The 14,993-nt window shown below is 41.6% G+C and overlaps 1 protein-coding gene across 5 annotated transcripts in view; it reads right to left on the bottom strand.

Moving 5' to 3' along the window:
- The window catches only part of arhgef28a (Rho guanine nucleotide exchange factor 28a), a 468,925-nt gene that overhangs the window by 152,625 nt on the left and 301,307 nt on the right, over positions 1-14,993 (bottom strand). For all 5 annotated transcript variants that reach the window (XM_043707577.2, XM_088000126.1, XM_088000117.1 and 2 more), the window contains 4 exons: positions 13,685-13,935; positions 10,424-10,549; positions 10,220-10,337; positions 2,236-2,490 (listed from right to left, as the gene is read on the bottom strand). In XM_043707577.2, the coding sequence (XP_043563512.2) occupies positions 2,236-2,490; positions 10,220-10,337; positions 10,424-10,549; positions 13,685-13,935 (750 nt within the window). The remainder of the gene's footprint in view (positions 1-2,235; positions 2,491-10,219; positions 10,338-10,423; positions 10,550-13,684; positions 13,936-14,993) is intronic.

The following is a 14,993-nucleotide window of genomic DNA, read 5'->3' as shown; positions in this document are numbered from 1 at the left end:
TGCCCCAATTTCTATCCCTCATGGACTGAAATTCATTCCGGAAGCCAAACCATGTTTTATGGAACAACTCATAATCATCAGCCTCTTCAGTTGTTAACCTTGCTGTTTTAATTCTGCTCTTCCACATGAGTTTGCACTACGTCAGGCAGTGAATTTTTGAACTTCTTCAAAATAATTGTCTCTCTAAGAGCATCGTAAGTTTGCTCTATTTTTAAAGCTCTTATCCACCGATCAAAATTACTTTGCTTGATCCTTTCAAAAACAATATAGGTCTGGCCAGGGTCACTCCTTAGATTCCTGAAATGTATTCTATAGGCTTTTGGTACAAGCTCATGTGCACTCAAGATAACTTTTTTCACCTCCTCATACTCCCAGATACCTACACTGATAGTGATGTGAAATCCTTACTAGCTCTACCTACAAGTTTGGTTTGAACCAACAAGACCCACATGTTCACTGGCCACTGCATTTAATTAATCACCTTTTCAAATGAGATAAAAAAAAGGCTTCCACATCTTTTTTATCAAATTTAGGCAAGGTGTGAATATATTTAGAAAGTTTCTCACCAGGCTTTTGACTACCATGGGTTTGCTCATCCTCTCTCTCTTCCTCACTAGACTTACTTTCAGCCTTCATCTTTAGCCTTTTAAGTTGACTTTCCTTTCTAAGTGTCATTTTCTGAAGTTCAAACTCTTTCTCTCTTTTTCCCTCTCTTCTGCTTTTAATCGTAACTCAAACTGTTTCATTTCTGCTGCCCTTTCCTTATCTCTTGCCTCTAACTCAAGCTGCTTTATTTGCAATTGAATTTTTGCCAATTCTACAGATCCTCATAGTGTTTCCAGCAAATTTAAATGCTGAGCTATTGCTGTAATCATCTCATCTTTCCTCACGTTAGGAAGTTGCTTCGACTCCAGCTTGTCTACTAATTCCCACAGCCTTAACCATCTTAGAACATTTCTCTTCGGCACTCTATGTTTGTGCGGAATCATTGCAGCACTAAGGTGAAGTCCCAGAACCCAAGGCTCTGAACCCAAGTACTTTGGCTTTGTGATGGGCGCATGAGGCAAGTGGCTGGGCCTGAATAACAGCCTCATGAAATTCGTCAGCATAGAAAGATTCAAAACCTTCGCCCAAAAGATATCCAGACTCACGTTATCACTGATACTTGAAGTATTATAACTCTTCGGTGATAAATGAGCAAACTACAACTCTGGCTGGAGACTAGTACTGGCCAACCCCCACCAATAAAAATTAAATAAAAATGAAAATAAAAAACAGGTGCGCCGGTCCACCAAAACCACAATCAGCCTGATACCAGACGGATGGAAGACCACCAATACCCAAGCCTCATATAACACCAGTACCACCCCGGCCCTTGGCCTGTGGTGATGCTAGAGAGTCCAAAACGTCAACGGGTAACATAAAGACTCCAAAAGGCACTCTTGTGAGTGTTTCAAAATAACAATAGTGGTACCTGCTGTCCTACCTCAGGATGACAGCAGACCCATTCCCTGAGCACTCACTCCTCCTTTGTTAGTGCTGCCAGACCAGTTGAATCAGACTGGATAGTTTGTGTGTGATGTTTCAGGATGAAGCAAGGTCTGCAATGCTCAAACTACTTGATGATCCCTGTTAAGGGTATTTCCAGTGACCCTAGTGGATATTTATTACAATTCTCTACCTATCATATTGGAGGATCAATCAAGTAGATAAACAAACAAAGGGGGCAGGGAATAGGGGATAGCATGGGGAAATTCTTAGCAGCAGTTAGCATTGAGCTATGATCTTATTAAATCATCCACATTCTCCAGGAGCAAAAGCTGAGACGGAAACTCTAAGAATTTCATAAAAGCTATAATATATGTATTCTTAGGCAGCCATGATGCAATAGGCTTTTAGTAGGTATATCTGGAAGCAGTGAGTCAAATAGTAAACCTTATTAAAGCTCATTAAATCTTCTGCACAACAGCAGCCAACTCTTTCAATATGAATAACTGGAGGTAATTTTGACATCAAATAATTCATTGACTTCTGACAATGAAAGTCAATAGCTGTTGAATGGATGGCTGAGCCAAAATAATGTATTTTAGGCAATCCTCAAAGTCATTATTACCCCCAGTGTGTCAAAAGGATTTATAATCATCATTGTCCTTTCTTCTGGATTCAACAATATAATTTTAAAGCATTTTAAATAGAAAGAAAGTGTAATTTTTGGTCGAACATTAGATTTGTTACCTTTCAATCGTCCTGTGGCTGTTTTCCAAAACATGGAGCCCTCATGCTGTAACTCCCTCCCTTTGTTGATCAGGTCCTGTTTCCGGAATATACGGCCATTCTTTAACTTGGCATATGTTTTGTTTTCAAACTTATTTAAGATGTCCAATAGCTTTTGCTCTTTCTCATATTTGTTGACTTTTGTATCAACGGCTGCTATTATGTCCTTTATCAAACTCAGAGATTTTGCCACATCCTCATTCTCGTCTGTTCCTTCTAGGAATAAGAAAACAAAATTTCAGCATAAAATTACTTCACTAGATAGCTTTAGCAACATGCAATTGAATTGAGTGTTCATCCCAGTTCCACATTAAATTTGCAGGTTGCTGGCTATCACTCACCTTCATCCTGCAACCTCTCCTATCTCCACCCCTCTTGCACAAACCCTCTAACACTTTGCAAATACCTGAACTGGCAGTCAAGGTGTCAAGAGTAGTGGATCCCAGTCTTGATCGCAGAGATAATAATAAATAACTAAGGCTAATAGCAATGTTGTGTTGTCCTGTCACCTAACTCATTAGGCACATGTGATACATTGTGCTAGGATCAAGGCCTAATTTGGCTTTCTTTTGATAGGCTTTCATGGGATGCAGGCATTGCTGGCCAGGTCAGCATGTGTTGACCACCCAAGTGTCCTTACAAAAGGTGATGCTGCAGTCATGCTGGATTTTAAACTAACATCGTTGATGAAATGGGGATACAGTTCCAAATCAGGATGTGTGTTGCTTGGAAGGGAACTTATAAGTGGTGACGTTCCCATGCATCTGATGCCGTTGTACTTCTAGGTGGTAAGATTGCAGATGCCGTTGAAGGATGTTTGGTGAGTTGCTGCAGCAGCATCTTATCAAGAGTACACAATGCTGCAGTTCACTGTAATTGAGCCAACACCAGAGAGTGGTTACCCTGTGACTATAGCTATCTGTTGAAAGTCATGCTGTCACACAAAATATTATCAAGCAGACCACGGAAGTTCTCATACATATCATTCACTGGCTGGATTGTTCTGAATTAGTATCATATACAACACTGAAGGAGGACAATCAGCCCATTCAGTCTACGACGCCAGTCACATTCAGCACATACTTCATTTTGTCATGGTATGCTGAATCCTGTACAACCTGGTCATTTGGCCCCATGGGTATGATAAGCAACTCAGGATGTAGAGATATTAGTGCATTCCCTCAACTAGGCCTTTTACCTTTTCTAAAAATCACTTTAATTAAGTAGTGAGTGGTGGGAAAGTTGCTGGAGAAGGTACTGAGGGATAGGATCTATTGAGGGATAGGATCTATTTATATTTAGAAAAAAATGGGCTTACCAGTGATAGGCAACATGGTTTTGTGCGGGGGAGATCATGCCTTACCAACTTAATAGAGGTCTTTGAGGAAGTGACCAAGTTGATAGATGAAGGAAGGGCTGTTGATGTCATATACATGGACTTTAGTAAGGCATTTGATAAGGTTCCCCATGGTAGACTAATAAAGAAAGTGAAGTCACATGGTGTGCAGGGTATTCTAGCAAGGTGGATAAAGAACTGGTTGAGCAACAAGAGACAGAGTAGTAGTAGTTGAAGGGAGTTTCTCGAAATGGAGAAAGGTGACCAGTGGTGTTTGAGATGTGGACTTCCCTTTCTCCATTTCGGCTCAGGTTTGGAGGGCCGAAGGGTCTGTTCCTGGGCTGTAAATTTTCTTTGTGACCAGTGGTGTTCCACAGGGATCAGTGCTGGGCCACTATTGGTTGTGATATACATAAATGATCTGGAAGAGGGCACGGTTGGTATGATCAGCAAGTTTTCAGATGTCACGAAGATTGGTGGAGTAGCAGAAAGCATAAGGGACCGTCAAAGAATACAGGAGAATATAGATAGACTGGAGAGGTGGGCAGAGAAGTGACAGATGGAGTTCAATCCAGACAAATGTGAGGTGATGCATTTAGGCAAGTCTAATTCTAGAGCAAATTATACAATGAATGGAAGAGTCTTGGGAAAAGTTGATAAGCAGAGAGATCTGGGAGTACAGGTCCATTGTACCCTGAAGGTTGCTGCACGGGTGGATAGAATGGTCAATGTGGCATATAGTATGCTTGCCTTCATTGGACGGGGTATTGAGTATAACAGCTGGCAGGTCATGTTAAAATTGTACAACATGTTGGTTTGGCCGCATTTAGAATACTGTGTACAGTTCTGGTCACCACATAACCAAAAGGTTGTGGACGCTTTGGAGAGACCCTTTATGAGGATGTTGCCTGAGATGGAAGATGCTAGCTATGAAAAGAGGTTGAGTAGGTTAGGTTTCTTTTCATTAGAAAAAAGGGTGTCCTGATTGAGGTTTACAAAATCATGAAGGGTATAGACAGGGTAGATAGAGATAAGCTTTTTCCCAGGGTGAAGGATTCAATAACGAGAGGTCACGCTTTCAAAGTGAGAGGTGAAAAGTTTAAGAGGGATACACACGGCAACTACTTTACACAGAGGGTGTGGGTGCCTGGAATGCATTGCCAGCAGAGGTGGTAGAGGCAGGCATGGTAGATTCATTTAAGATGCATCTGGACAGATGCATGAGTAGGTGGGGAGCAGAGGGATACAGAAGCTTAGGAATTGGGCCACAGGTTTAGACTGTAGATTTGGATCGGCTCAGGCTTGGAGGGCCAAAGAGCCTGTTCCTGGGCTGTAAATTTTCCTTGTTCTTTGTAAGTGCTTCACAAATAATCTCAAATCATCAATAATAAGGACAAGAGGTTTGTGCTCCATGAAACCAGTACCACTTTACCAGGATGTGCCACTGAAAATCAAACCATTTGTTAATGGACTGTGAATGCACCAAACAGCTCACTGATGTAACCCCATAAGCTTTTTTCTGTAGGCTGTTCCATCTGACTTATCTGCAGCAGAATTTGTGTGTGAGACCACACACCCTGAGGTGTTGGGACACTACAATTTACTTTACCTACCCAGGCTGCAGGTCACTCATGCCCTGTGACTCACCACATACAGATCCCACCTGTAGACATTCTCCAAAGTGACTATCTAAGTAGGTAGCTGCATGTGTGGGGTGAGAGATAATGGTTCTTGATCATCATTATTCACCTCATCATATATTTCATGTTCCTGTGCCACTGCCAAATAAAATGGCAGTTGTTGAGTATTTGACCTATCACAATTACCCCCCACCTACATCCATCTATCACCTTCCCACTTACCTTACCCCAGCCCTACTCCTACCCCCTATTTATCTCTCATCCCCCTTCCCTCTCCACATTCCTGATGAAGGGCTTATGCCCGAAACGTCAACTCTCCTGCTGCTCGGATGCTGCCTGACATGCTGTGCTTTTCCAGCACCACCCCTTTCGGCTCTGACTCTCCAACATCTGCAGTCCTCACTTTCTCCTCAAAGGAGAAAGGCAGAGGCTACGGTTGTGGTGAGGAATTGGGTAGAATATTAATTGCAGTTTGTAAACTCAGAAGAAATTGTGAGATGAGCAGGAAGTGAGAGATGAGGAGGATGATGAGTCAGAAACAGACTATCATTTTCAATGTTTTCAGCCTCACTGCTGGCATTGGCCTCAGACAACAATGTATCGACTAAAATGCCTATAGTTTCTGGTTCAGAAGCTGCTGCTAATCATTATGCACCACCATATCCCATAAGAGCGAGCAAGATATATCATTGACTTTGGTGTGATCTATTTGGATTTGACTTCTCATCTGAGTCCTAAATGCCTATCCCATATCCATAAAATGTGAAATCTGAGTTTTGACACCCCGATCATTGGGAATATCCTTCCTGTGTCTATCTTGTTTAGATTGGATTAGATTCCCTACAGTGTGGAAACAGGCCCTTCGGCCCAACCAGTCCACACCGACCATCCAAAGAGTAACCCACCCAGAACCATTTCCCTCTGACTAATGCACCTAACACTATGGGTAAATTAGCATGGCCAATCCACCTGACTTGCACATCTTTGGACTGTGGGAGGAAACCGGAGCACCCAGAGGAAACCCACGCAGACACAGGGAGAATGTGCAAACTCCACAGACGGTCACCCAAGGCTGGAATCGAATCTGGGACCCTGGTGCTGTGAGGCAGCAGTGCTAACCACTGAGCCATCATGCCACCCCATTTAGTTAAGTGAGAATTTTACAGATTTGTATGATATGCCCCTCATTCTTCTAAACTACAGTAAATATTTATTCCTGATGAAGGGCTTTTGCCCGAAACGTCGATTTCGAAGCTCCTTGGATGCTGCCTGAACTGCTGTGCTCTTCCAGCACCACTAATCCAAAATACAGTAAATATAGTCCTAACTGATCCAGTGTCTCTCCGTATGTTGGCCTTCACAGGAACCTGTTTGGTAAATCTTTGTTGCACTTCCTCTGTAGCCAAAACATCCTTCCTCAGAATAATGAGACTAAACTGCACAATACGTCAGATGAAGTCTCACCAAGATCATGTAAGATTGCAGAAAGACATCCCTGAACCTGTATACAAATCCTCTCACAATGAAGTCCAAATAAACATTTATTTTCTTCTTCATTTGTTTCACCTGCAGCGTACTTTCAATGATTGTTGTATAAGGGCCCCCAGATCTCATTGCACCTATCGCTTTCCAATCTATCACCATTCAGATAATAATTTGCCTTCCTGTTTTTACTGCCAAAGTGGATAACCTCACATTTATCCACATTACACTTCACTGCCGACTCTATAAGCTTGTCCAAATCATACTAAAGCATCTCTGCATACTCCTCAGAGTTCACCTTCCCATCCAGCTTTGTATTATCTGCAAAGTTGAAGATATTACATTTAGCTCCTTCATCTAAATCATTAATACATTTGTGAATAGCTGGAGTCCAAGCGCTGATCCCTGCGGTACACCACTAGTCACTGGCTGCCACTTAGAAAGAGAGCGATTTATTCCCTCTTTTGTTTTTTGTTGTCAGTTAGTTTTCTAATCAATGCACGATCCCCAATCCCATGCAATTACACAGGACTTGCGGCAGTGTTACATATTAGAGTCTCATCTGAAACAATCAATGTTTATAAGAAGTCATGTTGATAATGTGGGCGGCACAGTGGCACAGTGGTTAGCACTGCTGCCTCACAGCGCAAGAGACCTGGGTTCAATTCCCGCTTTGGGCGACTGACTGTGTGGAGTTTGCACATTCTCCCATGGCTGCATGGGTTTCCTCCGGGCGCTCCGGTTTCCTCCCACAGTCCAAAGATGTGCAGGTGAATTGGCCATGCTAAATTGTCCGTAGTGTTAGGTGAGGGGTATGGGTGGGTTGCGGGTCAGCGGGTCGGTGTGGGTTTGTTGGGCCGAAGGGCCTGTTTCCACACTGTAAAGTAATCTAATTATTGGTAAGTGAGTGAAGGAAGTGTTGGAAATTGAGCAGTGGGCAGGGTTAGTTTTACATTTGTTAGGATATGGCATTTGAAGAGAGAGTCATTGACGCTGACCACTCAGGTGAGGTCAGTCAACATTTTCTCACACTGTATACAGGTAGTGTTGCATTAATGAAAACACCATTACCTACACCTACCACCTTTACAGTATCTATGTGGAGTTCCTCCTGCTTCTCAAAGATTTATGATTTATACCCTGTTGAGCCATTGAGACTATCCCTGTCTACTTGAAACATCTGCACAGGAGAATGCACCCCCTCTTTAAGAGGTGGAGTCTAGCTTTAAGTGATGTTAAACACTCGTAAGCTTGGCCCTGTGCCAAGACATGCACCCATTAAACAGTGTGCTTCACACTGAACTGCATTAGGACATAGAACATTACAGTACTCTACAGGCCCTTCTGCCCTCAATCTATTCTTTTAAACTAGCAGGCAACATGAAACTTGTGTAAAAACCAAAAGAAGTGCAGATGCTATAAGTCAGAAACAAAAACAGAAATTGCTGGAAAAGTTCAGCAGGTCTGGCAGCACCTGTAAACAGAAATCAGAGTTAAAGTTTCAGCAGCGGTGACCCTTCCTCAGAACTGGACCCTTCCTCACAAAACTTGTGTGGTGCATGTATCAAAATGGGTTGCACTTTGGCTCTGTGGTTAAGATCTCACAGCAGTGTAACAATGTATGGAATCACTTCATAAAAACAGTTCCATTTACTGACTGGCACTAAACAATGAGATATTCTCAATTTAAGTTGCAAGAAAGATTTCAGTGCCATAAGGTTGAAGTCCAACAACTGTGCAACAATCCCAGCACTAATATTTGTTTTTTTACCCAATGGCCTTAAGGCCAATCTGGGAAACTTGTAATTAAGGCTACAATGACAAAATCTATAGGTTGAATTTGACCAAAAATTGGCTGTCGATTTTGGCACGTTTCATTGAGGGTTTCTTTCTGCAAGTTACCCATACTATCCTCCCACACTCACCTCATTACCTATACAGTATGCCCCTACGGGGTCCTGCTTGACAGATTCATCCTCACACCACAGGTAAAAGTATTGGCCACTGCTGGGACTTACAGGAATTCCTGGCAACAGTACTATTTGTAAAGCTCAGCTGTGCATCTAGTCGAGCACTAGCAGCCACAGCTGCCCTGCACATGTTATTGCCAAACATCTCAGACAAGAGGAAATTTGGCATTCAGCTTTTTCAGTGGAGACTTGGAGGTGGACAAACAGTGCATGTGTTTGCTCCCCAAGGAGCATACCCTGAGATATTAATAACTGGTGTCCAAAATGGAGGGCTACAGAAGCAAGCAATGAGCTGGAATCACCAGGCAACCACCATGACTTTCATGCCAGGAACTGTCACTGTCTAGCCTCTAGCCGGTGGATGGGATATTGGGCAAGTGCATATTAATGAGTTGAAATGATGTAAAAATGAAGATGTTAACATGTGCTCATGCATGCAGATAGACTTCTCACCAGTCTCTAACGAGATTCTAGTCTCACCATTCAACACCTGATAAGAAAATGAGACTTTTTGCTGATGATGTCGTGAATCTCCTTGCTGCCAATCTTTCTTGATTTTCCCAACTTTCTCAGTAATGCCTGTCATTCAGAGGCATGCGAGATTCCATCTTTAATTGCACATGCATATTGGTTGTCAACGTTATTAACATGGAAGAAAGCATGAACAACAGTAAACCAGCTAATTACATTTGCCACTAGCACTACTGTGCCTCCAAAGGGTGCAGACAGAAACAACTATTAGGTCATAATCATTGTACTGCCATCATTATAATACATTCTAGCATGTCAATGAAAAATATAACTCAGAGGAATGTACAATGGATTTGTTATTGCACACATGACAGTATCCTTCAAAGTCAGAATCTTTATTTTTATTCATTTTTGTGATGTAAGCATTGCTGGCAAGAGCATTTAATTATCATGCCTAATTGCCCTTGACAAGAGGATGGGGAGCAGACCTTTTGGGCTGCTGTAATCTGTATGGTACAGATACACCCAAATGTGGTGAGGAAGAAAATTACTAGAATTTGATCTAGTGACAGTGAAAGAATAGCGATATACTTCTAAGTCAGGGTAATGTGTCACTTGGGGACAAACTTGCAGGTGATAATGTTCCCAAGTGACGCCCACCATTTTCCTTCTAAGTGACAGAGGTCACAGGTTTGGAAGATGTTATTCATTTGATACTAGAAATCTGCTTCTTATATGACCTTTATACTTAGGTAATCTAATATGAAGAAGATTAGGAATTTGTTATTTGACATTCTGCAAATATTTTGGCAACTTTTACTTTTGTTCATTAATAATTAATAAATCTTTAATTTGACTCCAAAAGTGTATTATCATCTTTAAGATGAGTGGGAAAAAAAACTGCAATTGTACAGCACCTTCCATCAGCAAAGGGCATCTCAGAACACTTGATTACTAGTTGAGTACTTGTGATATGTAGTCACTGTTGTAATGTAAGAAATGGTAATTTTATACACTGGATTGAATTGACCAGCCCGGAATCTGACCTTTTGTGTACTGCAGTATTCGCTCAAGCAGGACTGGATACTTGGTGATCCGCTGGGTGACAAGAAGTATACACTCTGGTACACCGAGGCGTCGGACCAGCAGATTGTTGCTTTGTTGCTATAGAGGATAAAGAATGGAAATGAGTCTTTTGTTCTTTCATACTTGTTTTGTTTGGCAAAGAAAAGTGATTAATCAGATCTTACCCTGATAAAGTTTTGGAACTTCTTATTTTGTTGCTGAAGTTCTTTAAAGAAACTAACTGCCTCTTTGTGGTGGCTACAGAAATCACCATAGGTTTGCTTCAATTTATTGCCGTTTTCATCTGCAAACTAAGCACAAAAGATGTTCATTATCAATTAAAGGGTCAATCACCATGGATTCCATTTATATATATTTCCAAATAAAACACTTGGATGGAATTTCCTTGTGTGATTCTTTAAGGAAGTTAGAGATTAAAGAAAAGAAAATTGACTTCTCACTGTACAGGGCTAGATTTATAGGCCATTGTGGTTATAAAAGACTGGGTATGGGTTGAGAAGCCCATCCATGATTCCCACAGCCACCCTACAGTAATTGTAATCTGGGATGAGTGTGAACAGCTTTCTCAGAAAGCGGCCCTGCATTACAGACCTTCCAGCAGTGGTAGTCATTAAGCTAAGAAACTATGAAGCTGTGGGCTTTTGGGTCTTATTCGGGGAGATTGACTTCAAAAGACTAAGAAAAGAGTTAGAATGAGGGTGTGGGAATGATCTTTATATGGGTATGCTTGGTACCTATGATGGGACCAGGGAACCTTAAGAACAATTCAACATTTCTTGCTGTACATCAGTCGCTGCAGCTTGACTGGCATACTTTCCTCATGACATGAACTTCCTGCTACTGTGGGTAAAATATAGTCAGTGCAATGAGGCCCTTTAATAGTCACTAATGAACAGGATCAATGGGAGTGATGCCCCCACCATAATCTGTAAAATTTCAGACAGGTAGGGAACAATTAGGAGGCAGCAGTAAGGACGTTGACCAGATTTTATGTGAGTCCATGCCTACACATTCTTTTTGGAGGGGTGTTTAAAATCTAACCTATAATGTACGATCATATCTATCAGAATTGTCCAAAGTATTCACATACAATGAATTACATTGCACTTTGTCACCATTAGAGAGGTTAAAGGGAACATCTTAAATGCAAGAGATTTTGGATGTGAGTAATTGGCGATTAGCTTTTGGTCTCCAAGGTCATGGAGTCACAGGATCATTATAGCACAGAATGAAACAATTCAGATCATCAAATCCATGCCAGCTTTCTGTACAGCAATCCAGACACCCCTGGTTCTTGCACTCTGTCCTGTAGCCATGCCAGTTTATCTCCATTGGGTGCATTTGACGTCACACATCCCAGACAACATCCTGTTATGCATACTTTAAATTTACAGTTTATTATTCTTTTTGCTTCAGTGACAGAGATTTTGGATGTGAGTAATTGGCGATTAGCTTTTGGTCTCCAAGGTCAAATTCTAATATTGTTTTTTTAAAGCCTTGGATCCAAATTATTTGTATTTTTTAAAAGTCATTCATTTTTGGGATGTGGGCATCGGTGGGTGGCCAGCATTTATTGCCCGTCCCTAGCTGCCCTTGAGAAAGTGGTGGTGAGTTGACTACTTGAACCGTTGCAGTCCACCTGTTTTGATTCGACCCTTTGTGAGGGAATTCCAGGACTTTGACCCAGCAACAGTGAAGGCAAGGTGAAGTATTTGCAAGTCTGGATGGTGAATTGCTAGGAGGGGAAACTGAAGGCGGCGGTGTTCCCATATCTGCTGCTGCCCTTGTCCTTCTAGATGGAAATGGTCATGGGTTTGGAAGACGCTGTCTAAGTATCTTTTGTGAATTTCTGCAGTGCATCTCGTAGATACTTTACACTGCTGCTACTGAGCATTCGCTGTGGTGGGAGTGGATGCTTGTGGACATAGTGCCAATCAAGCAGTTGCTTTGTATTAGATGGTGTCAAGTTGTTGGAGCTGCACTCATTTGGCAGGTATGGGGTATTCCATCAAACACCTGACTTGCGTCTTGTAGACAGTGGACAAGCTTTGGGAAGTCTGGAGGTAAGTATGGCGGCACAGGAATAGGTCCATCCAACATAAGTTGTAGAACAAGAAGTAAAATATGTGGTTTTGGCCCAGTTTTGAATAGGAGGGTACAATGAAATTGGACCTAACTTGCAAGTTAAATAGGACCCTATTGTCTTTGGCTGTGTCTTTGCCACCTGTTCAGTTGAGTAGCTTAGCAAATTTGTCAAGGCCCAGCTCTTCAAGGATGAGTAAGCAAGCTGGGTCACTTTAATCGTCCATTTGCCTGGTTTCTGATGGACAGATAGGGTTAAAATTAACCCAGTAATTTAATTGTGCAATAGAAATCAGAAAATTAAATCCTAATATCATGTCAGAACAATGAGAACCTGAGATAGTCTTAGGAAGTCTCAATATTTTTAATACTATGAAATATTGACTGAAATCATATTCATTCAAAGCTGGCACATTTCCTTTATTGTAGCAACATTTAACTAAAACATAGTCTTTACTCATCCATCTCTTTCAGCATGCCATGAAATGGAAGTAAGACTTTTAACACAACTAAGAATGATTAGCCATAGTCTTAACGTGCTGCTCCTCGGATGCTGCCTGAACGGCTGTGCTCTTCCAGCAGCACTATCCAAAATCTGGTTTCCAGCATCTGCAGTCATTGTTTTTACATAGTCTTAATAGACCACATGGTCGCTCTCTCACTAGACAGAGTCAACTATTAAAGGTTTAACCTGAAGGTCACCACACCTCAGGTGGGCAGATAGCACCATATTGTTGAAAATGTGTCTGTCCCACAAATAGCAACCATTCAGCTGGAACTTTAGTATTTCTTGTGTACTAATTTACTGTTTCTGAATGCAACAATTGAAGATATTCTTACTTTTCATTTAGTGCTAACAAAAATGATGTTGCAAGACTTATAAGGCACAGGTTTGTGCTGGAGAATTGCTCCATAGGTATCAAGGATTGTGCAGTGGCTTGCCAGAGTGGCACTCTTCAAACGTGAGTCTGAACAATGTCCTGGCAAAGTATTCAACCACAGAAGACATCTTTGACAGCCTGAAGCTATACTCGACTGACACCTACTAATGCATACTTTCCAACATGACTGTTTAATAATTACTGGGGTGAGAATTGAGCCTAATATTTCCCACATCTTCTGTAAAGCTATTGAATCATGTTGTAGCATCCCTGGCTGAGGTTTAAGTCAGCGCCAGTATCAATTAACTAGACACCATTTGATGAATACTGGACCTTTTTAATTTCTATGGCTCAGTTCCATAATACTAGGGTAATCATGAGAGCCAAATTTACATTTTATTTTTATTCATAATAATTCATTTTACTTTGGAAATACTTTGGGTCCACTTATCCTAACGTTACCTGTTGTAAAAGGATATCGCCAATCCTATTGATAAAAAAGTTCCTTTCACTGTCCTCCTCGAAAGACTCCCGCCTTCTCTCTTTTAAGCAGAAAAAAAACTGCTTGTGAATTTCTAAGAGCTCATCTAAAGATGGAAATATTTTGTCAATGGTATTGTGATCTAATTGCAGCTCCTCCTTCATGCCCTTCCTAAAAATTTCTGACATTATCTCCAGTGTCCGAATGTGGTGCATCTCTGTCTGCATCAGCTCTGAAAGTGAAGAAGAAACATTTTAATTAAAAAAAAGTGCAGATGCTTGAAATCTGAAACAAGAACAGAAATTTCTGGAAAATCTCAGCAGGCCTGGCAGCATCTGTGGTCAGGAAGCAGAATTAATGTTTCATGTCCAGTGACCTTTCTTCAGAACTGAAGGCAGCTTACTGGACCTGAAACATTAATTCCGCTTTCTCTCCACAGATGCTGCCAGACTTGCTGAGTTTCTCTAACATATAATTTAAGAACATTAGAGTTTAAGTCTTGAAACTCCACCCATGATGACTTTATATGCAGGTATCAGTAGAATGCCACGACATACTTTGGGTTGTGAAACCCATAAATAGTGAAAATGACACAGGCTCTGAAGAATTACAGTAGCGCTCTCACAGTTTAGAAGTTTGATGGAATTTTATGAAGGAGACAGCAATCTTGGCTGCCAGCTAGAGCGATACTGGACCACTACTACATGCTGATCAAGTAGTTAAGATTTGGGCTCCCACAGGACTCCAGAGACAGGAAGTCCCATCTGCTGCCAGCTGCCAGCCAAACAGAGATCAGCAACTATGTTGTTCAACGGTGACACCTTCTAAAAGAGGTACCTGCAGAGATAATGGATTCTCTGGTTATGATTTTCCAAAATTCTTTATATTCTGCAAGGCTTCAAGGAATCCGAAGGCAGCAGATATACTAGCACTTTTCACGAAAGGAGAGAGACAGAAAACAAGGATCAACAGACATCAGCCACTGGGAAAATGTTAGAATCTATGGGTAGCATGCTGACTCAGTGGTTAGCACTGTTGCCTCACAGTGCCAGGAACCTGAGTTTGATTCCAACATCAGGCAACTGTCTTTGTGGAGTTTGCACATTCTCCCTGTGTCTGCGTGGGTTTCCTCCCACAATCCAAAGATGTGCAGGTTAGGTGAAATGACCATGCTAAAATTGCTCTTAGTGTTCAGGGATGTGTAGGTTAGGTGCATTAGTCAGAGGTAATGTAGAGTAATAAGGTAGGGGAATGGGTCTGGGTGTGGAACGGTTGGGCCAAATGGCCTGT

The sequence above is a fragment of the Chiloscyllium plagiosum genome, unplaced genomic scaffold (assembly GCF_037043375.1).
Source record: "Chiloscyllium plagiosum isolate Xiang-an unplaced genomic scaffold, Cpla_swu_hap1 HiC_scaffold_2, whole genome shotgun sequence".
Taxonomy (NCBI): domain Eukaryota; kingdom Metazoa; phylum Chordata; class Chondrichthyes; order Orectolobiformes; family Hemiscylliidae; genus Chiloscyllium; species Chiloscyllium plagiosum.
This window is presented reverse-complemented; position numbering and strand designations above follow the sequence as displayed.